Genomic DNA, 25359 nt, shown 5'->3' with positions numbered 1-25359 from the left:
AGATATTTTCTTGGTAACTTTCCATGGTGACATTACTATAGGCTGTTAGACATTCCTTGAGCTGTGCTCCTGACAAATTACTGAACGACAGTGTTTCTCAGGGCTCCAATTTAGGCCTGATGTAGTCTGCATTTGAAATCTGTAAGAACTATGTTACTTTTGTTTTGCAACCCAAAATGTAATGACCTTGAGCTGTCTTGCTCATCTTTGCAGTTGGAACAATAGGACTGTACTGACACATCTCTTAAAGGTGACAAGTTTTCTTGAAGGTGAAGATCTGAAAAGGGAAAGGAAGTGAACTTTGCAGCCAAGAGAGATGGTGTCTTAGGAGTTAATGGTGCAGGCTTCTTAGTCATTTCTGCAATCCCATCCAATAGAAATTAGGCTGGCACTCTGTCACTTCTACAAGACTCCCTTTTCCCTCTTAACTTCAGAGTTGTGCCTAATCCCACTGATCATATGACTCAAGCAGTATATTAAGGCAGTGTACTCTTATTCCAGAAGTGAGGAATCTTTTTCAGCCTGAGGGCCACATTCCTTTCTGGAAAACCTTCTGAATGCCACATGCCAGTGATGGGTAGGGACGGGGCAAAAATGGACAGAGCAATGAATGTGTTTGTGCCCTTTTTACAGTAGGCTACTTTCTACAGACACATACAACCCTCTCTGTCCTCCATCCAGACAAGTTAAGAGGCATTATCAGAGTACAAGGACACATTCCAGCCAGGCAAAAACACTCTGAGTGAGGGGTAGCCTGGGGAGAATTATTGGGGACAGAGAGAGCAGCCTAGACTAGGGCTGTGCTTGACCCTTAGACCTGAGATTCCCTGCCTCTGTGCTATGCCATTGTTCTTCAACTCATGAGCCACAACTGGGTCTGATAGAAGGTGGATCACGCCAATGGTAACTAAGAGACAGGCTGCAAATAGATTTTAAAAGGGGGTTCCCCATTCTTCAGGTTGAAATGAAAGGCCTCTCCTGGATCTGAAAAAGGAAAGGCTACTCTGGACAGACGGCACTTTCATGAAAATGTTGAATGAAAGAGAGTGATACAGTAACTTAGGGTTGCCATACACCTGGATTTTCCCAGACATTACTGGGATTTCAAAGGTGGAATTGATGTCTGAAAGGAGGCGCTTTGTCCTGGATCTTAGGCAAGTCAATCAAAACAAAATACAACTCATCAACTTTCGGGGTGTCCTGGATTTTACTTTTTGAAATATGGCAATCCTAACGTAATTTCCATAGACAGGGTTAGCTCAAATTACCTAATGTTTAATTTAAAAACAACAACAACAACACAGCCTTTCTGTAATTTTAATATTCTTCTGGTGATATAGTGTTTTTCTTCCTGAAAACCTTGTAAATATATGTAAAATTAATCTCTGCCCCCACTTGCAACCTTTTTCCTCTAAGCAAATATTAAGTGTTCTGTTTTTCCTTTGTGCATGTCTTTCTTGAATTGTGATTCCAGAGTGTGTGCATATGCCCTGAAGTGAGCTGTAAATGAATTGATTTCTCCTCTCTGATCTTGAAGTGGTATATTTTCCAGGGAAGGGAAGTGAAAGTGTTGTTGAGACCCAGTGTCAAACATACTTCTCCACAAAATGGATGATGCAAAGCAGCAAAACTTTTACAAGAACTGAGCTGTCCGTAATCCTTTATCTATATATCCAACAGTATGTGAAGTCAGACCTGGTTAGGCCCATGAACTTTACATTCTCCATATAATTGATGAAGTAGGCTTGAATGTTGAGGTCATTGAGCTAAAATCGTCATCTGAGATGATGCAGATTTAAGCATTTAATTTATTAAAGAAATTGAACAAAAATATCCAGTTCTCTCTGAGAGCGAGTGGGGATTCACGTGATGGAATTTTCCTTTGTTCATGGAAAAAAAATCCCTCCCTTCACCTAGAAAACTAGCATGTCAGGAAGAAGGCCTCTGGTCTGGTTTTCTCTCTGGCATGCTCATTCTCTATGTGTAGGGGAGCATCCCAGCATGTGAGCCTCCAAATGCACTGTGAACTGGTACAAGTGAGACACATGTTTACCACTTCAGTGAGAGCTAGGTCACTGCTATGTGGCAGGCTGAGCAGGAAGAGTAATTCAATTAATATCAAATAAGTTTTAGCCATCAGGAAGTGATCTGTGGGTTGTAATTCCATTAGGCCTAACATGCTTAAATTGGACTTTCCTCTCACAATTTTTTTCAAGCTATGCAAAGCTTTTCAGTCTCAGCAGCTGGAGAAGACAGCACAAAACCCATTAGCAAAATACAACATGACCATTAAAGCATCAGATGTTTTCTGGAACGATATAAGATTCCTCAGTAGAAATAGTCAAAATTCAACACAAAACATTGGGTTAGCTCAACCATCCATTTCTTTGAGGTCTTTGGAATTGCCTGTGTTTGGATTTGCACTTTGGTATTGTATCATACATGTATGTGGCGGTAGACATGCCACATACAGTCTTTTACAGGGCCACTTTGTTTTTGCTGATTTCCCTATAACAAACACAAGTCCTGAACACTCTCCTAGAGAAGGTCACCTGAAGCCCCTTTCTCCACGGCATGTGCAGCCTCCTTTCCAGGTGAGCAGTCTCCCCATCTCACTGCAGAGTCCTCAGTTATGGCACCATTGTGTGCCCCACAGGTTGAATGAAGCAGGAGGCCTGGCTCTTGAAACAGTTCAGTTCAAAGTGCTCTGGCTGCTCTCCCTGGTATTGGTAAGAGACTTGGCGCAGGTTTTCAAATGAGTGGTGTTTTGGCAGCACCCTGACTGCCTTTCTCAGCAAGGAAACGGCCTTCCTCACTTTATGAGTAGGAAAGCTAATACAGTGGTGCCCCGCAAGACGAATGCCTTGCAAGACAGAAAAATCGCTAGACAAAAGAGTTTTCCGTTTTGGAGGTGCTTCGCAAAACGAATTTCCTATGGGCTTGCTTCACAAGACGACAGTGTCTTGCGAGTTCCTGCGGGTTTTTTTTCCCTTTCCCCCCTTTTTCTAAGCCGCTAAGCCGCTTATCAGCTGATCCGATCAGCAGATAAGCCGCTAAAAGCCGCTAATAGCGCTAATCCGCTAATCCTTCAATGGGCTTGCTTCGCAAGACGAAAAAACTGCTAGACGAAGAGAATCACAGAACAGATTCTTTTCGTCTTGCGAGGCACCACTGTAGTACTCGAAAGCAATTCGGTCCCTTCTTCTCTACACCCAAGTGCTGCATTGCTGAGCAGTCTGGATCATTCTGCCCTTGACAAACCAAACACAAAGGCCCTTTCTGAATGTTGACTTAGTCTTCCTTGGAAGAAAGGGGTGCCAGACAGCAGTAGTCCCCACTGGCAGCTTTGCACAGCCATAAAGTTAAGTGTACAGTAGAAACAAATGCATGTTCCTTGGAAATGCACTGGCTGCATCCCAGGAAGCAGGCTCACTGCTTCTCTCAAGGACGGAAAGTGCTTCTTTGTATCTGTAACCAATCCCTGTATTCTGATGTGGTCCAACAGTGACCCACAGAGCAGACTGGGCAACCAGCAGCCCTAGGTCCGCATAGGACAAGGAGGGAGGAAAATGGGGGAAGAGGGAGCTGTGGATAAAGAGAGAGCGAGACAAGGGAGTAGCAGTGAGAGAGACAAGAGTGTGAACCACTCCAAAAGTACATCAGCACAGCGTCCTGTAAACCCCAATTTCAAATCAGTGGTCTTCAGGAAATGATGTGACTTTAATTCCCCTATATGGTATGTTGAGGATAGGAAGGGCCCCGTGTGTTTCTCTGTACAGTGCTAGTGCAGTTCATGCTTTCAAATCATCACAATAGCTCCAAGAGTTTATACTGGATTACCAGGAAACGCTGTCCATTCTGCTTCTGGCTGCCATGTGCTTAGCATTGAACCGTATACATTCACTAAAAATGGAGAGCAGGAGAAAGGCAGGGCCAGTACTGTTGCTGCATATCTGAAATCTGGGCATTGAGTGGGACGCCAGAAAAGGGTATTGTACAATTGTATGCAAATAGACAATTGAGATGACAAGGACCCCTGCATGGTCGAGGTGTCCTCACATAAAGTGCCTTTCCATGTACATGCATAGGTGTGCCTTTGCAGAATCCCACTCAATGTGCAAGTGTCAGAGGTATAGCAACATTGGGGCAGGGCTAGGAGAACACAGCACCGTCTCCCTTTATGTGTATGCATGGCGGCACACGTGAGGAGGGCAATTGTGCCTTCTGATTTTAATCATAGAATCATAGAGTTGGAAGAGACCACAAGGGCCATCGAGTCCAACCCCCTGCCAAGCAGGAAACACCATCAGAGCACTCCTGACATATGGTTGTCAAGCCTCTGCTTAAAGACCTCCAAAGTAGGAGACTCCACCACACTCCTTGGCAGCAAATTCCACTGTCGAACAGCTCTTACTGTCAGGAAGTTCTTCCTAATGTTTAGGTGGAATCTTCTTTCTTGTAGTTTGGATCCATTGCTCCATGTCCGCTTCTCCGGAGCAGCAGAAAACAACCTTTCTCCCTCCTCTATGTGACATCCTTTTATATATTTGAACATGGCTATCATATCACCCCTTAACCTCCTCTTCTCCAGGCTAAACATGCCCAGCTCCCTTAGCCGTTCCTCATAAGGCATCGTTTCCAGGCCTTTGACCATTTTGGTTGCCCTCCTCTGGACACGTTCCAGTTTGTCAGTGTCCTTCTTGAATTGTGGTGCCCAGAACTGGACACAGTACTCCAGGTGTGGTCTGACCAGAGCAGAATACAGTGGCTTTGAGATTCCACTTTATGTTCTCACATTTCACTCTTATGAGGTTGGTAGCTGTTGTAATAGTTCTGTGTAGGGCTGCATAATACTTCCCATAAATTTCATCTCTTCAGTTCTTTGTACTATTGGCCTGCTTGTCTTATTGTGACTGCTTCATTTGCTGATTGTGGGAGCATTGTAGCCTTATAGTAATGAGACATATCTTCTAATGCTTTGTGATGAACAAAGGTTGGCTTTCAGTTAGGGAACATGAAAAACTGAACTTTTTAACAAGTAATTTTTATTAAATTCTTACTGTAATAATACAAATCTATAATAACAAGAATACCAACAAAGAACAAAAAAAGCTAATAACAAGAAATTAATGTTTGTGTGTGTGTGTTTATGTAAAAAACTGGCAGAAATATAACTCCTGTTGCAAATGATATGTTCTATCATGAACATATCATTTCGTGTACCATCATGAAATTTGAGGGTTTAAGTATTCTGTAAGACTTCTTAATCCAACTATTGTGTTCACCTGTTAAGACAGTTCTTACCATATTTAATCTTCTTTGAATGGAAAGAGTAGGAGGAAGTAATTAAAAGTTCTGAATGGTCATTTTGATAAAAGATTATATTATTAAGCTGCAATTCTACATGTATTTGGTAAGTGGTAAGTCAAAATGGCTGCAGGAAAGTAGCAGAAACCCCAACTAATTAGTGAGAAATAATACATCACAGCTGATCCAGTGTAAATAAGGTGTCATAGTCATTACTTTAAATTCATAATTAGTAGTCAGTGCAGATAAGAGCTCTCTTGAATCATTACAGCAACTGGACTCTCAACATGATCAGGTGTTTATGGCAACAAGATGATAACAAATGTGGTGAGGGGGGTTATTCTTTCATTTGGTTTTTTTTAATTGTGTTTTTATGCTGCAAAGCATCCTGTGATCCTATGATGAATTAAATATATAAATATATAAATAAAAATCCTTTTTCAGACTGAGGGTTGGTTTTTTTAATGGTGGATTTCATTAAGTATAACTTTAATGCCTGAGAATTCATTTTTAATTACCGGTATTTTGCTCCTTCAGGGCAGCCGCTTTCTCTCCTCTCACCTGTGCTTGTTTACAAACAGACAACCTGGCGTCAGCATGAAAATAAATATACATAATTTGGTATTTACTGGTTGTCCTAATCATCTCCCTCATAACAGAGATAGTGAGAGGAATTCAACATAGTGATAAGGAGATCATTCCATCAGTGCAAGCATTTCTGCTTTTCTGGTAGAACAATCTCCCCTCTCCCCTCCCCCCGTTATGGGCGTTCTTCTGACCCCCCCTCAGCCAATTTGGGGGTGCATGCTGGGAAGAGAACCAGCCTTTGCTCAGGCTTCCACTAGTAGGACGTGTTTGTTGAACCTGACCCAACAAATGGCTGAAAGAGGTGCTTAAAATGTATGGAGGTTCTGCTTCCTAGTCAAGACAATTCATGGTGACATTTCCTCCCCCCGCCTGCACCCATTCCTGTTCTTCCAGGCTGCAGCATATAGCAAATGCAGTATGTCAGTCAATCTAGTTGCTAAACAGCTGCCTCTTGCTCTTGAGTTGAATATCAATCAAATGAAGAATGCAATTTCTGCTGTTCAAGACCTATTTAATTTGCCAGGATGCTGTTGCCTTTTGGAGACATTTGCCCTCTGATTGTGTGCAACTTGTACACCAAGGTGGCTGGAAAATTTGGTGCTCATTAAGCTGTGCTGCATGTCTATACAAAGGCCATTGGCTTCTGAGGGACCAGCATCTGGAATTAAGCAGTCCCCATTTTATGAAGCCTCATCAACCTAGAAAATAATGCATACGATGTTAAGTCAGGTGGACCTGTCAAGATGTCCTACACTTTGAGACCACCAACTCTGGCCAAGAGGGAGTTCCAGATGTCTTTATAAAGCAGCCTGACCCTTAGGAGGCACCATATGGGCCCATTCTCTGACTTCCTGCCTTTTCCTCTCCCATTGCCATTGGGTCTGCACCATCCATTGCTGTGCTAGGCCACCAGTGAGCAATGGGAGCAGCTTGTGATGGCCTCAGGGCAGGAGGTCTGACAACAATATTAATGAAGCAATATTGCTCTAAAGACCAGAGAGTGTGTCCTTTACTCCTAGATGTGCCAGTTCTCATGAACACAAACATTGCCATGTCACACAGGGATTGCTGAGAGCAGCGAGGTGTGCTGCCACTCCAAGACAAGGCCTTCATAAAGCATGTCTGTCTGTCTTTCCAGGGCTGAGCGGGCAACAGCTGTGCTGCTGGCAGATCCCTGTTTCCAGCTCCGTTCTATTCAGTACTTGTTGGGGAACACGGAGCCTCTAGTCTTGGGGATGGCATCAGCTTCTGCTGACAAGAAACATTTCTCCCTGCAGAGCTGTAAGTATCTCCCCTGATTTTCTGTGCTTAACATACGCCGTGAGTTGCTTGTTCCTGCATGGCTCCTTGTTGCCTGCCACTTTGCCATTTGGGTAACTCCTAGGTGCCTTTTGTAGAAAGGGTGATCACTGAGATCTCCGCTACAGAGCCTGTAAACAGCTGTCTTGTCCTTGCTACCTTGCTGTGTGTCTCCTCCCTCCTTGCCTGTCCCTGCTCTTCACAGATGCTTTGTGTATTTGAGGCCACCAAATATATTTGCCCTGTGGCAATAACATGGGAATAACTCCGTTTTCCTCTTGCTGTGCCTCTGCTCTCCAACAGCAACAGCAACAACTGTTCCATCCTGTTTCCACAGGCATATGGTTTCCTACTCTGAGAATAGGATGCTGAGCTAGATTAGCCCACTGGCCTGATCCATCAGGGTCCTTCTTACGTTTCCTAAGAAGGATCAGCTAAGAATTCAGGCAAAAGAATAGGTTTTAAAAGGAAAAAAAAAAAGTGTATATACATATATGTAAGCTCATTAGCCTCTCTTCTAAGAAGTATTCAAGGCTGCTTTTCCATAAAGCCACATGGAAAAATAAAGCCACACTTTAAAATGCATCTGCTGTAAAATAACAACACAATAAAACAAGATAAGACACAACACAGTAAAACAAGATAAGTCACAAATTGGGTGGTGAGCTGACTGTAGCTCCGTGCATAGAGCAGGTGCAGGGGGGTTTAGCAGAGCAATGTGGACTTGTGGGATGCCCAGTGGTAGGGCACAGGATTTGCATGCAGGGAGGTCCCGGGTTCAGCCTTCTTACATTTCCAGGTAAAAGGATCAGGTAAAAAGGGATGTGAAATAGTTTTGCCCAAGACCCCCTAGAGCTGCTGCCAGTTAGAATAGTAAACTATACGAGGCTGGATTGACTCAAGGGCCTGCCTCAATAGAAGGCAGATTCCTGCATCAGCAATGCCAGCAACAGAGGCAGCTTATTCTTCAGCTGCTCAGGCCCACTGTCCTGTGGCACAGCAGAGCAGCACATGGCACTGCTTATGGTTCCCCGGAGGGACCAGTCGTGGCTGTGTAGAGTACCCACACTGTGCATCCGCCCCACTGTGTGTGTGTGTGTGTTTTCAGAGAAGAAGTAGTTTGCATCTTTTCTTATTTTATTTTCACTTAACATTGCCCCACAGCCCATTTTAAGGACCCAATCCTATTCGCTGAGTAGGATAGCAGCAAAAAAAAAAAATCTATAGCGAAAAAATACGTGCTGTTATGTATGCATTTGCATACCAAACTGCCACATGCCATCTCTTAAAAGAAATGTGTGTCCAGCTGGAGAGAGAGAGAGAACCAAGCTCCTGTCCTTGGCTCTGCCCATGCCCTTGAAGTTTGCTGAGATAGAGGAAAGCAATTGGAGCGCTGAGATGGAGGAAACCGTGATCCCTAAGGAATAGGGCAGGCTTTATTTACACAACCTCTAGAAACTGTTAGTTCCATGGAGATCTTGAGCTGATGACGAAATAAGGCATTATGTGATTGGGGTAGTGGTGCAGAGCTGCTGAAGTGATTGAGAACTGTGGAAGATTACTGCAGCAGGCAGCAAAGCTTTCTCTTTCTTTTAACCTCCGCTGAATTGTGGCCATTATGATTTATCTCACTCTCTCTATGAAAGGCTGGCTGAAGTCCTCCTTGCTCAGGCTTGCGCGGAGGGGGGGGGGAGGCATTTCCAGTTTTTGTTCTCCAGCTGCGAATGCATGCAAACCAGGGCCAGCCCTACCATTAGGCAGAGTGAGACAGATACTGTAGGATAGGAAACAACAGCAAAGTGCTAAAGGGCAGAGCCGTTGTGTACAGGGCCTGCTCAAGATAATTTGCTGCCTGAGGCAAATGACTAGATGATGGCCTCTCCCCTCCCTCACCATTCCATGCACAGAAGTTGACTGGACTGCAAGCTGCATCAGCACTTGTGATGGGATAGCATAATTCAGCACCTGAAGGCAGCAAGCTAACTTAGGAAGGTGCAAGACAGGCCACATGGCACACACAGCTCTGTCCTCCCAAGGTGGGGAGCTGCCAAAAGGACACTGGAGGACTGGCCAGGGGATGTTGCTTATCCAGCATCTGCTGCCTAAGGCGGCTGTTGCGCTCTGCCTAATAATAGGACTGGCCCTGTGTGATTGCCGTGCAATCTGCCCAACGCCCACTGTGCTAGGCTGCTGTCCTTGGGTGCAGTGGAGGACCCCATGGTTACTGTTGAACTAAGATTCAGTTGCCAGTCTGGTTGGATTTTATACATGGCATGGGAAGGAGGGTGCCATCTTCTCCTTCAGACCTCAGGCAACAAAACGTCTTGGTCCAGCCTTGATAAAAAGCAATACACTTCCAGGTTTTTACAGAACTAAGGCATCTTAGAGAGGCCATTTAGCCAATATGATAAACCGCATCTTTGCTCAAGTATGATCTCTGGTTTCTTCCCTTGTGAATCTCTGCTGAGCCCAGGAAAGCTAAATCCAAGAGAAATGGAAGGGGGTAATGACAATTACTCTACCATGTCCAAATATGCTCACTGTTGAGTGCTTGGAAAAAATTTGAAGCAGTACTATGGAAAGTTGATGATGATCCTCTGCTGTCAAAAAAAAAAAAAGGAAAGTAATATTAGAAAGTGCTCTGGGTTTACTGTTAACTGGGAATCCTAAAGCTAAGGGGATGCCTCACATGGAACAAGGCTGTGCCTTGGGGTGGTTGCTGCTGTATTAGAGTCTACGGGGAATATAACCACTGTCCTTTCCTTCCTGCTAATGTCATTATTAAGTGGGACTTCCCTGCTTGCCAACTGCAGGTTCCCTTTTCCTGCTGATAGTGTGAAAACGTGTGCTAGAGGGAAGGCAGTAGCCTGCAGAGGACACCACAGGCAGATTCCCTTTTGTTTTCCGCAGTGCACTGTGCATTATATCTTAAAGAGGCACTGTTAATTGTTTCCCAGAATGGAGCAGGCTGAGTCCCCTGCCCCTCCCCCGTCAGTCTAGCATTACCTACTGTTGCACCCTCTTGCCTCGCTCTGAATTCCCTTACCCTACAGCAGAGTGCTTGTGTTCCCATCCTATTTCTGGGCTGTGGAGGGACTGTTCCCGCCCCACCCATCAGAGAGTGTCTGTCTAAAAGCCTGATTCCAAAAATGCATGTACTTGTGTATCTGCCAGCAGCACCACCTATGCTGATACTGAGCTGGCCCAGCGGCTGATATTCTCTGCCATAGGCAGTCTTTGCAAATATTAGATCTGCTTTTGAAGGTTGCTTCATAGACTCGGGTGTATGGGCATGGCCAAAGTTGCCCTGTGCCTTCTCTGCCAACCATTTTTTCCTGCTCGGACCAGTAAGGAAAACTATGCTAGTTCTCGCAGGCGCTTTGCTGTGTCAAATCCCAGAGGCCTAAGGAAACCAAAGAGGCAGAGGCAGAGGTCAGAGGCAGTAATACTTCTGAATACCAGTTGCTGGAAACTGCAGGAGGGGGAGGTGCTCTTGTGTTCAGATCCTGTTTGTGGGTTTCTCACATCTGGTAGTTCACCGTGGGTGGACTACATGGGCCATTGGCCTGATCCGGCAGAGCTCTTCTTATGAAGGCTCCCCCAGAACAAACACGTGCTTATCAGAAATGTGAGGGGTGGAGAGAGAGGCGGAGGGGGTGTGTGTATGCAGGAGCATGCATGCTTCAGAAGATCTTTCTCACATATTATAGCCAGAGCCCTTAATGGCATTGACCTTAATGGCATTGCTTAACCTTTGTAGGATCACTCCTGTGTTCATGAGTTGCTCAGATAAGAAGCTTTGATTGCCCTGTGACAACTGAAGAGTTTTCACCCCTTTCATGGATGCCTTGCCACTCTGGATGCAATATTTAACATCCATTTCCTTGTCATTGTCTGGAGGACTTGGTCATCTTTGATCGCATGGTCTATAGCAGTGTTCCCCAACCTTGGGCCTCCAGCTGTTTTTGGACTACAATTCCCATCATTCTTGACCACTGGTCTTGCTAGCGAGGGATGATGGGAGCTGTAGTCCAAAAACAGCTGGAGGCCCAAGGTTGGGGAACACTGGTCTATAGGGTTCTGAAAGCTTGCATATTTTAAAACATAGACTAGTCTTTCTCTTCAGCACTCTAAATCTCTGGGTTGTGTAATTGTAGCAAGAGTTGTGGCCACAATATGCCCAGGGAAGCTATACCTGCATGCTGCTTTCCATGCATGCTGTCAAGTGGTGGCTTTTGAGAACTCTACCCTTGTCCCTGTCCCATAGATCACTACTGCGCAAAGCCATTTCCTCTGTCCTGTGATAACACTGAGAACAAGGTGCCTCACCTCTTTGCGCCTCACTTGGTTAACAGATCAGCTCATGCTGGGCTCTGCCACCATGTGGCCAAACACCTCCACCGCAGCTTCATTTTAATCCCTCCCAACCAGTCATTGGTGGGATGGGGCTGAAAAAAGAAATCTGGAGCAAGGCCCCCCACACCCCCTGCTCTGCATAGTAATCGTAGAACCTGTGCTGCCGCCCCCCCCCCCTGCTGCCACTTGTCCTTCCTTTATCATTAATCTGTCTTTTTCTCTGCAGACACTGATTACATCAGCCAGGAAGAGCTGGCCAAGGTGGAGCAAATGCTGGGCCACCTCAGCGAAGAGTCCAAGCAGGCTGCAGCCTCCACCTTGGTAAGCTTCCACCTAATGAACTGAATGTGTGTGGCCACTTGCCCAAGGCACCCTCCATAGCACCACCCCTCGCAGGACCTCAACCGAGGCAAAATATCAAGCACCGGCCCTTGCTGCATTGCCCGAGGGAAGTGAAGGCGCAGCATTCACGGGGTCCTGCAGATACAAGGGCCGTTACTGACCTTGCTTGGCAACACTGGGTACCTGGTTTGGCTTGGACATGTTAAAACCATATGGGGTAAGTGTCCACGTTCCATGGCAAAGGTTGATGCTGACCTCTAATGCTGTAGGGCAGCAATAGCCAGTGTGGTGCCCTCCAGCTGCTGCTGGACTCCAGCTCCCATCACTGCTGACCATTGGGAGTCCAACAGTATATTGGCATCTCCTTCATAACCACCCCTGCTTTAGGGCTAGTTCTGAGCCATCTGTAAGGAAAGTGTGTTTTCCTGTGGAAGCAGGATCTGAGAATGGGCACAGGTAGATGCGTAGCATACATATGCACAGGTGCTAATGCACTCTTACTAAGCTAATAATATCCTCAACTTCATTAAGCAGCGGTGGCTATTCTTTTTTTTGGGCTGAGAGTCACATTCATCCTTGGCCCATGCTCTGAGTTTACATGCCAGTTGTGGGGGTGCACACATACATGACACACTCAAGAGCCGCACAGCCCCCCCTTCTCAGCTGATCCATGCTGATCAACCGAGGAATTGGGTTATTATCCCCTTTCTGCTCATCAAATGATCTGCCTGATGACTAGGAAGGGGGAACATCGAAGGCTCTGAAGCCCACCTACCTCCTACCGAGTGTACTTCACTGTTTTTCCCCTTTGTCTGGCACTGCCAAAATTGGTGGTGGGGAGTCAGACAAAAACTGACTGAGGGGTCAGATCAGGCCCCTAAACCAGGGTTTAGCCAGCCCAGCAGTAGTACAACATAGAATGAATATGAGAGTCAAAATTCCTGTGCTATGTGCTCACTTAACAAGGTCGCTGAGTACAGCACTTACTTATGACCACTGAAATATGCTTGTTCTGTGTGTTCTTCACCATCTGTAATCTGCAAACACCCAGCAGCCAAGCAGATATCCCAGTGGGAAGAGGTTCCACTGTCTTCAGGGAAGTGAGGCCTGAGAGCTCCATTCTCCCTCCCCTACCACCCACCCAACCCAAATCTTTGCCCAAACAATTCCAATTTCTTTTGAAATTCTGAACCTTGGAAGCAGAATAAGCTGTTCAAGATGAATTTGCAAAATTGAAGACACAGAACTGGGTTTCTTTGTTGGAAAAAAATTGGACTGGATGGGCACGGAGGGAGGAGGAGCTTAAGCAGCACAGAAGCTACCCAGATGGACTCCGGCTGCTGAAGCAGCCCCCGCGTGTGTTGCTGTCTGGGTGACCTCCAGAGAGAAGCTGTGATCCAGGAAGCAACCTGATCTCTGCCAGGGGTAGGATCTGAATTATTAATGTGGCTGCTCATCTTCCAGCTGCAGTTTGGAGCTGCATAAAGGCTGCTGCAGGAGGACAGGGTGGGGTGGGAGAGACAGCTGATGGGATGGGAACACACTGTCCCTGGGTTCAGTAGGAACTCATGCTCTTAGCCTAGGCCAAACCCGGGGCAGGAAGCAAACCTTCATTAAGGACCTCAAGCTAAGCTGAACTCTGTGCATTCTTTGCACAGGGAGACGAGTGCAGAGAAGTTGACTAGCTCCGTATATTCTTTACTACTGCTTCCGCTGCTGAGATTATTAGCTCTCCCAAAATTATATTGAAAGATAGCAGGATATGTATAGGTGCACTTAACGGTGGTCTTTACAGGCAGTACTCATGGTCCATGCTCCAAGGGGGAGATTCATAAGAGATACATTTATATTGTTATCTTTTCAAAACTTTTTAAAACTCTCACTTTCTCCCCCTAGTGGCAGCAGTCTGCTCACTGGGATTCCCTCACCTCTTGAACAGACAAGGCCCTCCCTTCCATTATGACATCAACCGGGAGAAGGAGTCCCCATAATACCCAAAGGAGTGCAGTCCCTACGGTCATCAGCATTTTTATAGAACTCCCCAGTGAAAGACGTTACATTTAAAAGAAGAGGAAATAAAATTAATAGCTTACTTTTTAAAAATACCTTTCCCCTGATTACAGAGCATAGTTAGCAAGGAAACGTGGGCTTCACTCCACAGGCCAGGGCTTCACATCCCAGTGGCAGTGGGAGAGAGGTTCATCCGCTCATGTTCCTATAACATTTTGCACCAAGAGCGAGACAGACCTATCACACTCCCCCTCTAGACATCCAGGGCCTAATCAGGCCATGAGGAGGAGCAATCAAAGGTGGACACTGCCCTGTGAAGAACAGGACACAGGAGGCTAGAATTCCTGTTTTCTCCTCTTTCCTTGGCCATGGAGGTAGAGGTAGCCCTCCAGTTCATGTAGCCCTCCTGAGAGTAGAGCCCTCATAGCTGATAGTGGAATCTTCCTGGAACCATTTCCCCTCCTACCTCACTGGCAACACTCTTAGAGAGTTGCTGCATGGAGCAAAGCAACACAAGTGGTTCTGATCTAAAATTTGGAGCAGTGTCTTAAGTAAGCCCTGGCATGAAATGTACGAAGCCAACCAGCCATTTCAGTTTCAGCGTCTAGTGCAGAACCTTCATGTTATTAACTGTTAATGAGCTGCTGTTCTTCTGCCATGTGACGCCTTGCATTGCACCATGATGTGGGCTGGGTGTTGGCAACTGCCAATAAACTGAGTGGATGTGTTGCTTCTTTTGCAGCCCACCAGTGAGGAGGACCTGTGCCCCATCTGCTACGCGCATCCCATATCTGCCGTATTCAAGCCATGCTCCCACAAGTCCTGCAAGTGAGTAATCCCTTGGGGGATGTGGGCTTTTCTCTACTTTTGCTTCCTGGTTGGATGGAAGGGATCCTAGAAGGTGCCCCAGACCATAGCTTGAGATTTAATTAACGGATTTTGCCATTTGAATTCTCTGAAGCTTCCTAGCTGAAATCTCCTTTTCACTTGTTGCCCTAATGGAAAGACACAGCAGCATAGTGCTTCTGAATAGCTACTTAGGCCAGCTCTCCCATATGCAAGGCTGTGATTGCACTGCGCATGCAGATTCAACTGATTTGTGGTTTTTTTAAGCTAGCATTTTAACCTATTGGGCTGCAAAGTTTGGTTGATAAAGTGTGCCATTTGTAAATAAATCTTAGAAGCCATGGGGAAGGCTGATCAGGATTCAAACTGGCTGGGGGCAGGGGAAGACTTCAGTGTCTCCCATTCCTCTAAGTCATTACCATGACTTAGCACATGCCCCCAAAACAAATTTGTGTAATTTGTTTTATAGAGAAGCTGTAGAATTTGATTTTAAGAGGAAAGTGGGCATTATCTTGCATGCACAGGACACTTGCACTCATTTATGCCTAGCAAGGGACTTTTAGGTACTTTGTTGGGCCAAAGCTTGGCCTCTAGCTGTGAACAAATGTCCAAGGCCTCCTGCTCTTGTCTTTCTAGAGCCTGCATCAACCAGCACCTGATGAACAACAAGGACTGCTTCTTCTGCAAAGCCACCATCACGGGTGTGGATGATTACATGAAGCCAGCCACCTCCTAGTGCCTGGACCCTGCAGGGCAGGGCCGCATGCCCAGGCAGCTTCTCCACAAGATGGACTCTCCTTGCTTCGAGAGCACCTCTGTCAAAGGCGGCTGCTGTTCAGCACAGCTGAGCTCAGTTGTGTGTTTTTTTAATTTATAACACTTCTTGCAGGCCAGGCACTGCCATATGCATCCCCTCGGCCACATCATATCCTTCAACCCCCCTGAATTTAGGTACACCTCCTGTTGCTGTCATTGACTCCAAGCCAGCAGGCACTGGGCTTTTCCCATGGGGCATGTACAAGGGGGCTGAACATGCTCAGGTTTTCTACCTCAGCCTGAATCTGTAGCTCCTTTTCTGCATTTGCCCCAGGAAGCCTGTCTCGTACTGTAGCTGGGACACATCCCCTTTGGTGTGGTGCTTTTCTCGATGGGGTAAAAGCTGATCTCACAGGCAACATCGCTCCTGTGAGCCCAGCTGGCCACTAGCAAAGTGTGTTTTTTGCTGCAGCGCTTAGCAGCTGTTTTGACAAGTGTGTGTGTTGCTCAGAGCTGGTTGAGATATTTACGTGGGCATATCGTGCAGCAGCCTGCCCAGCTGTGCCACCTGATATGCTTTGGTGACGGAGGGAGATATTGACAAGCCATTCTCCCACCTGCAATCAGATGCGCTGGTAAGTGAAAGATTGTACCATCTGTCCACTTAAACATTAGACTCTGCTCTTTGTGCATATAGCTCCTTTCCTTTGCAGGTAGGGACTGCTAGATACGCATAGCAAAGACACAAGGCCCAGTTTTTGGTCTGGGGAGCTTAGTGAATGCAACAGCAGGCACACTATGCCATGACTAACAGAAGTGCAGAGATGAAGCCCACAACAACCAGAGGAATGAGTCTGAATAGACTCCCAAGCTTCTCCAAGAAAAGAAAAACAGATATAGCGGGGGCCAGAGTTTGTCCCATGCATTGTATTCTGGTTGGGAGAAGTACGAGCTAGGTTGATCTTTATGGGCTACTGCAGGGGTGAACCTGATTGCACTGCTCTCTTCCACCAGCAGAAGGTGCCCATGGCACCAGCCCTTCACTGTGTGACCAGGCTGCCTGTACTATCCAGGAGCAGACAAGGATGGTTGCTGTTTTTTAATTTACTAACTGTGTGTGACTTGTAACCAGAAGTGTCGGGGAGGGCAGCAAGCATTGTGCTTGAAGCAAGGAATTTTAACTTATGTGCATCTATGATTGTCTCTCTCCCCCACCACCCTCCAAAGTGGAAGGGGTGTTAACTTCCATACAATGGAATATTATTAAATTATTATTCCTTAAGGCGGTGAGCTATGTGTATTCTTCTCTCCATTTTATGGAGCACTGTCCTAAAGGCTGGCACAGCAGCAGTACAAGATGGGATTGGCTGCAAGGAAGCAGCGGTAAAAGTGAGATGCCATACAAAACTGCCATTGTTGTTCCCCAAGCGGAGTTAAAGAAAACATATGACACACCACAGCTCCCATTCTTCATGACAATATAATTTCATTCCCCGTCCCCATTAATTGACAGAGCCCTTTCCAGAGTTCTTGAATAGTAATAGTTAGTGATTATTGGCCATATGGAGGGAAGAGAGAGGGATCAGTCTCTGTAAGGCAGTAGAGTTCCAAAGAAGAGGATTGTATTCTGTCTTCCCTTTGTGCAACATGAGCAGCACATGTTATCCTGAAATAAAAGCACAGCATGCTGTTCTTTCTCCTCACCGGGCCTGCCTGGGACTGTTCTCTTGCAGCAGCTGAACTCCTACTGCAGAACCACACAAGCAAGCATTTTCCTCTTTGCACATTAGGGTTACTTTCCCGTAGTAGCTCAACGGCCTGTGGCACTGGACAACCCCTGGAGCTGGCCCAGGTCATTGTGCCTTATGCTAAGCAGTGATTCTGAGGAGCACTCCAGCCAGCTTACAAACCTCCTTATCCTACTACACTCCTAGGATTCCAGCAGAAGGTTAGTATTTTCTCAGCATAAAAGTCAACAAGGAGCCCCCGCTCCCAAGGCACAGGGTGGGGATTCCCCTTGTAAGAGGGTAAGACAGGGAGGGCCCTCTCAGCAGGTCCAATACTCAAGGCCCAGGACTGCTACATGATGATGCGTGGCTCTGGTACAGACTCCGCAATGGATTTGTGAGGCAGCACGTTGGCACCGTTGAGGTAGAGTTCATCGTTTACAATGACATCCTCTCCCAGCACTGACACATTCTCCATCCGTACCTGAGGAAGGGCGTGACATACAGTTAGACAACTCTATGCTGAGCTGGGGGGAAGTAGTATGTTACAAGATAGACTTAGGCTAAGGCAGTTATTTGCCTCCATGGTACAGTCCTATGGCTACTCAGGAGTCTGTTTCTAACAAGTTCTGCCCTTGCTTTTCTGGCTGTGGGCTGCTAATTAAAAGCAGGAGCAGCCAGAATGAGATGCCATGAGAATTAAACCTGTAGAGTTTCCCTAAATCTGGTACCAATTCAACTCATAGGGAAAGGACAGCTTGATACCTAGCACAAAGCAGCACTGAAAGATATTAAATTGGGACTTTATAGGGCATGTTTCCCTGTTATAAATGCAGCTCTCATAATAATAAGGGTAGTGAGTATGAACACACAACCACTGCAAAGCTACAAGTCCATCATGAGTGAGAAAACAAACATGCAGGCATGTGAAGAAACTACATCACAGTAGCATTTGTGTGGACTGTGCACTCCAGCTCACTCATCAGTAAAAGAACTAGTTAGTCTTGCTAAGATGCAGCTCTGACCAACAGTGCAATTCTTAAGTCCCAGACACACTGGCTGGGAGAGGTTATGGTATGACCTGATCTCCCCACCCCTGTGTCTCGGGTGGCCTTAAGCTGGCGACTTCACCTGGCTGAAGTAAAGCTCTCCTGGCACAAGCTATCCCAGTGTGCAGGGCAAAAAGGGGGTATGTTAAGGCCAGCAAAGAGGCAGATTGGGGCCCCCGAGAGGAATAAACAAAATTATCCTGCATTCCAGCTCTCTCCATTTACTGGTCCTGCCCAGAGAGGTAACATTTCCCCATAGAAGAGCAGAAAATGTTTACATTCCCTCAGCCTACAGCAGTTGGGCTGCAGCTTCACTTTCCCCAGTGTGTATCTGCCTGATGAGGATTGCTCTGTCACATAACTCACCCACTGGCCTACAGAGGAGCTCCAGCCAACGATGCAGGACTCCAGCCACGAATGAGACCGGATCCGCGACCCCTTCAGCACAGTGCAACGTTTGATCCGAACCCCGTCCTCTATCACCACGCCTGCCCCAATGGTGACATTGGGACCAATACTGCAGTTCAATCCAATCTTGGCAGTTGGGTCCTGAAGTGGAGGGGGGAAATTGTGCATGAAAGTAAATTGGTGTTTCTTGAACAGCTTCCACAGCTCTGGTCTGGGAAGTAGCTTCCTCCTCCTCAGAGGAAACTAGATGGGAGAGAACAACATTCCTTCACAGCTCTAGTCCACAAGATGGTAGATGTAATATCAAGAGCTGCTGTTGCCTTGCTCAATATACTACCAGTTTTAGATCAGCCTTTAATGAAGTGCTACCCACCCTCGCTCCAAAGAAATACAAGAATAGAATTACCACTAATACATTCCCCATGAAACCCGGTCCTGAGTGCAGCCTCTCGGGATGTTTCAGCCGTAGATATTGCAGGTACATGCACATGCCGGTTAGAAAGTCTTTGGGCTGCCCAATGTCCATCCAGAACCCTGTGATAACAAAGCTGCATTAATAAGACACCTGTCTCCATTGATGGACCTTATACCAGCCTTCCTCCCCAAAGGCAGCATATAGCAAGATGTACAGTGAAACCGCATTACGTTGTTTCATTCAAACATTGCCCTACGGGGCCCTTGCATGTTATGTGGCATCTTCCACATCTTGATCTTATTTTTACTTCTCAACTCCAGTTCCAGGTCATCACTGACTTAACATCTAATTGTCTAATATGCCCTCTCCTCAAATCACTGCCTACAGCTGTGAGAGCCCCTTAGGATCAAAGTACCATTCCAAATCCTTCCATGTGTCCTTACCCTGCAGTTCCATGGCATAGAGTTGTCCTTGTTCTGCCATCACTGGGAATATCTCCTTCTCAATCGAGGTAGGCCGCAGCTAAGGGAAGACAAGAGTACTACCAGTTGGCCATTTATGTTGTAAAGAATAGAGATGTACTGTTCCCACGGACATCATCATCCTTAATCTCACCGGCATGAAAAGATGAGGTGCCCAACTAAAACCAAAACCCCAAACACCCCAGCCAGTCTGCCCTGTGCAAGATCCCTGTTCCACCCTTCCTGCCTCATACCTCGATCCGCTGTAGCACACTTGGGTTTAAGATGTACATGCCAGCATTGATCTTGTTGGAAACAAAAACTTGGGGTTTCTCCACAAAGCGGTGTATGCGCCCTGTATCTGACTCGCACACCACGACGCCATATTTGGAGGGCTCCTCCACTTTGGTCACCTGCAAGGCAAAACTGGCATCACACCCAGCCATGGTACTCAGAGGGCACAGAAAGAGCTCGCTTGCACTGCCATGCCTAGTTTACTATCCTGATCTCTTATTTTATAAAGAACCCCATGACCAAAATAAAGAGTAGGACAGGTCCACATTCACACAGAAGACCTTTACTCCAGCCACTTTTGTTTCTGCATTAGAGAAAGATGTGGGTGTGCAGTTCATCCCTAAAATAAGAACACACACCCTAATTCTTCTTTGTTTATGAACTAATAAGCGTGCTCCTGTGCATGTAAACAAGGGGAGGCATTTATAACACCCACAGGAGGGGCTTGATTTTTTTTTTAAGTGGGTTGCAGAGGGTTGGACTAGATGTCCCTTGGGATCCTTTCCAACTCTACAATCCTATGATTCTTTGTTCCTGCAACTACGGTTTTTGCCAAGTATTAAGGGTTTGTGGAAGTGATGGAGCTCTTTCCACCTATGTCTCCAGCTGGCCTGCTAAACTTAGCTTTCTGGCAGCTCTGCAACCAACAGAAACTAGGTGGTCCAAGGATCCACGGGCAATTCCAAGCAAAAGAGCAAGGGATCTACCCTTTGGCTTTCCAAAGATGTTGGCAGACTACAGTTATCATCCCTGACTATTGGCTCATGCTGATGGGACCTGGAATCCAGCAACCTCTGGAGGGCCACTCCAGCAATGGAGCATTGCAAGCATGGAGTGGGTGCCCCACAGGTACCGTATTTTTTGCCCTATAGGACGCACTTTTTCCCCTCCAAAAATGAAGGGGAAATCTGGGTACGTCTTATGGGGCGAATGCAGGCTTTCGCTGAAGCTTGGAGAGCGAGAGGGGTCTCCAGGCTTGGAGAGCGAGAGGAAGTCTCCAGGCTTTAGGAAGACACCCGCAGCCTAGGCAGATAGCAGCCTGCTTCCCGGAGCGCTGGGCGCCCTGAAGCAGAGCGCCCCTCGTGCTGGGCAGACATCCGCAGCGTGTTGGAGCCCTGCAGGAGTTCCCCGCAGGGCTCCCCACGCTGCGGATAGCAGCCTGCTGCCCGGCGCGAGGGGCGCCCTGAAGCAGAGTGCCCTGCGTGCCGGACAGACATTGGCCAGCCCCACAAGCTCGGGGGACAGCAAGGAGGCGCAGCGCCGCCTCCCGCTGTTCCTCGACCTGGTTCGGTTTCCCTGACCTGGTTTTGGGGGGAAATAAAGGGGATTTTTTTTTCCTTTATTCCCCCCCCCCAAAAAAAAACCTAGGTGCATCCTATGGGACGAAAAATATGGTACTTACCACAATGGTGCCCTCTTTTCCATGATGCCTGTGGAAGTGCACCATGTCTTTGAAGGGGAAATCGCAGATCACATCACTGTTGAGCACAAAAAAAGGCTCTGCATTCTCGGTCAACAGCTCCCGCGCTAGTGCCAGGGGTCCAGCTGTGGAGGAAACCAAAGCCCTCAATATTCACCTATTCATGTGCCCTTCAGCAACAACAGCCAGCAGGCACTGCTCAACCCGCTTTAGAAAGTTCCATCCTATATAGCTCCTGATCAGAATTAGTAGTACCCAATCCTCCACCTGCATATAGCCCGGACACTCCAGGTTGCCACAAGTTTTGATTCTGATCCCACATTTACTCCCCCTATAACCTCACTTCTCCACAAGAAAGTGGCTGCTTCAGTTACCTGTGCCCAGTGGTTCCTTCTCATGCGACAGGGAAATGTGAATGCCCAGCTAGGAAACAAAGTAGAATTTGGAAAACAGAATTAGAAGGTGCGCACCACCAACAGAATATGTGTGCCAGTGACCTGGTTATATACCCTTCCTTTAGTCATCAGATTTTCATAAATCCTCTCTAATAGAACTAAACAACCATATCAATATTATTCAATGATGAATTTATGGTGACCTACAGATTGCAGGCTCCCTGGCTTTGTGGGGGTACTTGTTCTAATGAAGCAACAGATGAACAGCATAAATTAAGATGAAATAACTAAACTTTACTTTCCCTCTTAGAAAGTCATGTAACACACCATCCACATTTGAAAGCAAGTCCATTAATTCCAACAGAATTTCAGCTAAGTTAGGTACACTAAGGGTCAGAGGGGTTGCTGCATTCACAATTACAAAGAGGAGATTAGAATCAGTGGCTTGGATCCTCAGATAAGTTAACTAGAGGAAGTTCACAGAATGAAAGTTTCCTGTTCCCTCCTCTCCCTGAAAACCTCCCTAGAGCAATGGGGGGTGGGGATGGGGACGTGCTTGTAAAATGTGGGATGGGGCATGGAGGATGGCTGATAACTGCCCTAAATTTGGCTTGAATCCTAAGGTAACTTTGAAAAGTTCATAGAAGGAAGGTTTCCTAACTACTACTCCTCCCAAAGTTGCCTGCACTTTGTCCCACAATTGGGGACCCCATTCCTTCAGAGAAGCTACTGGAGAAGCATAGGTGGCTGTGGGTGTAGATAGGAAATGGGAAATCTTCCTTCCATGAACTTTCTAAAGCTGTCTTGTCTTAGGATTCAAGCCAATAGGCACATGGCACCCTTGAAGCCCCAAAATAAAAAGAATGCAGTCAGTGGGTAGAATTCAGTGTTACACTACAGTGGTGCCTCGCAAGACGAAATTAATCCGTTCTGCGAGTCTCTTCGTCTAGCGGTTTTTTCGTCTTGCGAAGCAACCCTATTAGCGGCTTAGCGGATTAGCGCTTTTAGCGGATTAGCGGCTATTAAAGGCTTAGCGGCTAAAAGGCTATTAGCGACTTAGCGGCTTAGAAAAAGGGGGGAGCGAAAAAAAATCGGAACACTCGCAAGACGTTTTCGTCTTGCGAAGCAAGCCCATAGGGAAATTCGTCTTGCGAAGCAGCTCAAAAACGGAAAACCCTTTCGTCTAGCGGGTTTTCCGTCTTGCGAGGCATTCGTCTTGCGGGGCACCACTGTACTATCTGCTTGTACAATCCCCCCCCCCCCAACAGACACTCTCTAAATATGTTCTGAAACCCTCTGGAACAGATTTGAGGACAGCACAGTGCATGGTGGGCGGGGGGGTCCAATGCATTAGTACTAATCCTTGAGCTAGTGCATCTATTTTGAATACCACCCTGTCTTCAAATAGTTATAGACAATAGGTTCCATCTATTTGAAAATAATAGGTTTCTGGCCAAAGTAATCTGCCAGTGAATCATATCAAATCATAAAAAGGGAGTGCTGTTGTTAAGAGTGTACCACTAGCTAGATCTTTACTGAAGGAAAGTTTTCTTGCTTCTAACCAACACTTGTGTAGCTGGTATTGCCAATGAAACTGAATCCATAAACCTTCAGTTACAGGAAGTTACAAAAAGTGGTATGGCACGGTGCCAAGAAAAAGTCACACCCTGTTTTTTACAGTGTAGGAAGTGAGCAACATTTATGGATATACTTGCACAACATGTGCTTATTTTGGCTTTGTTGGCTTCAGTTAAAATTATAATACATTGTATAGTTGTAATCTAGTTAAAGCTCATGCACTGCACTATAATTAATTTGAGTTTCACATAGAGGCCCTAGCACATACAGGCTATCTAACTCAGCAAAGTCCAAAACGAACCACTTTCCTTGCAGTTGCAAAACTCCCCAAGAATAAAGTGAACTATCAAATGCCCACCTCATGAACACCGAAAGATAATCACTAGAGTTAGTGATTCACAAGGCTATGCTCTGTGAAAGCAGCATGAACTTAGGTAATGCTATTGAGCCACTAGCTTTCATAGAACCTCAGCCACATTAAGACAAAATGCTATAGCAAATGAAGAGTTCCAATCAACTCCTGCACATCTACAGGACCCCCAACCATCAGGTTCAGGAAAGCAGCCTAAGAACTATCAACTCAAAACTTACCCTTTGCTCTTGTTCTTTCATCTCCTTTTCCAGCAGTTCTGACATATAACTGACAGCAAGAATCACATGGTTCACACCTGCCTGTCAGAGAAGAGGAATAGTAACTCCAAGACACTCAAACTACGCATGCAACTGAGGTGATCAGGTGTCCAGACCCAGGGAGGCAATATCCATCCAACCGGACCAGAGATCATAATTATTTAGAAGATGTAAGGGATGGTTATGCAAGATTGGAACAAAGAGAAACATTTCTAATCCTTTCCCCATCAACTCACTGAGCAAAAGGAAGCTAAATCAGCAAAAGGGCAGCAGTTAGAATTCACACATTCCACTCTTAAATATGGAAGAAGACCACCTATCACTTAGGTATTAGTCTGTGATGCATTTGTATGAGCCACTTTCCCTGGCTATAGCACAAGTTATCCAAAATGTACACCCATCCCTATTTATCTGTATGGTAAAGCAAAGTAATTTATCTTCAGCTAGCACAGAGATGGAGAGATGCCTAGAAATGCACAGGAAACGTGGCAGAGGGCACAGCACAAGAAGCCATCCCAGATATGTGCAGGAAACTTTCCCATGGAATAACTCAACAGCAAAAGCTTCACCTATTGAATTCCAGTCTGCCATGCAGCTCTTAAAAGGCACAGCGCCCTTTTCAGGAAAAAGAGGCCCCTGAATCTCTCTTCTCCCCCGCCCCCCGCCCCTCTAAGCGGACGGCAGCCTCACCTTCACCCCCCCACCCAAACACAGAAGGTTGGTGCTCAATCCTACCTTCACCAGAGCCTCCACCTGGTGCAGCAGGATAGGCTTGTTGCAAAATTCCACTAGGGGCTTCGGGATGCTGAGGGTCAGGGGCCGCAGCCGCGTGCCATAGCCCCCCACCAAGATCAGCGCCTTCATCCTTGCCTGAAAGAGGGCGGAGGAAAGGGCGAAGCGTCAGACCCCACGCCGGCCCCGCTGCCTGTCAGGTCCCCTTCGATGGTCCCCCAACCTCCCCGCGTCGACCCCCCGCCAAGCAGAACTTGCCAGCGGCACCTCGAGCTCCGAGCCCAGCCGCCGCCGCCCCTGGAGCCCTAGGTGCTCTTCAGGACCGGACCCAAAGGCCCGTAGTCGTAGCCAACGTCACCCCCTCCGCCCTCGGCCCCGCGTAACTCACCTGACCCGGCCCGGAGGTGCCACTCCGCCTACAGCCGACAGAACCAGCCACCACGACATCTCCGTCAAACTCTTTTCCGAATCGGTCAACCAATCAGTGCGCCGGACGTGTCCAAGCATCCTAACCATCCAATGGCGGCCGAGAGCTGCGATGCTTGTCGGCCAATCAAAACGCTAGCTACCGCGTTGCCGCAGCAACGCGGACAGGTTAGAAATGCGACCGCCTTGCGTCATTGCCAAGGCGCCGCAGCAGACACGTCTCTAGGAAGGCGGCTTCAAGTTAAAGCCCCGCCCCTCTTCCCCGTTAGCCACCGCCTTCAGGCGGGCGGGGCGTGGTGTCGTCACACGCGCGCGACGCC

The 25359-nt window shown here is 46.9% G+C and overlaps 2 protein-coding genes across 3 annotated transcripts in view; one reads left to right on the top strand and one right to left on the bottom strand.

The window, feature by feature from the left end:
* The window catches only part of RNF123 (ring finger protein 123), a 94841-nt gene extending 78055 nt beyond the window's left edge, over positions 1 to 16786 (top strand). For both annotated transcript variants that reach the window (XM_082214485.1, XM_082214486.1), the window contains exons 36-39: positions 7034 to 7176; positions 11777 to 11871; positions 14645 to 14730; positions 15385 to 16786. In XM_082214485.1, coding sequence (XP_082070611.1) covers positions 7034 to 7176; positions 11777 to 11871; positions 14645 to 14730; positions 15385 to 15484 — 424 coding nt within the window. In that variant the 3' untranslated portion in view covers positions 15485 to 16786. The remainder of the gene's footprint in view (positions 1 to 7033; positions 7177 to 11776; positions 11872 to 14644; positions 14731 to 15384) is intronic.
* Positions 16787 to 16965: 179 nt separating this feature from the next.
* On the bottom strand, positions 16966 to 25139 carry GMPPB (GDP-mannose pyrophosphorylase B). The gene is made up of 10 exons (XM_082214580.1): positions 25002 to 25139; positions 24617 to 24751; positions 23843 to 23923; positions 21653 to 21701; positions 21261 to 21403; positions 19819 to 19977; positions 19547 to 19625; positions 19095 to 19222; positions 18647 to 18829; positions 16966 to 17715 (listed from the first exon to the last, which is right to left on the bottom strand). Exons 2-10 carry the CDS (start codon positions 24743 to 24745, stop codon positions 17584 to 17586), a joined length of 1083 nt encoding a protein of 360 aa, XP_082070706.1. The 5' UTR covers positions 24746 to 24751; positions 25002 to 25139; the 3' UTR covers positions 16966 to 17583.
* Between the last annotated feature and the right edge of the window lie 220 nt (positions 25140 to 25359).

The sequence above is a fragment of the Podarcis vaucheri genome (assembly GCF_965113315.1).
Source record: "Podarcis vaucheri genome assembly, chromosome: 2".
NCBI classification, from domain to species: domain Eukaryota; kingdom Metazoa; phylum Chordata; class Lepidosauria; order Squamata; family Lacertidae; genus Podarcis; species Podarcis vaucheri.
Note: the sequence above shows the minus strand (reverse complement) of the source record. Positions and strands in the feature narration are given on the sequence as shown.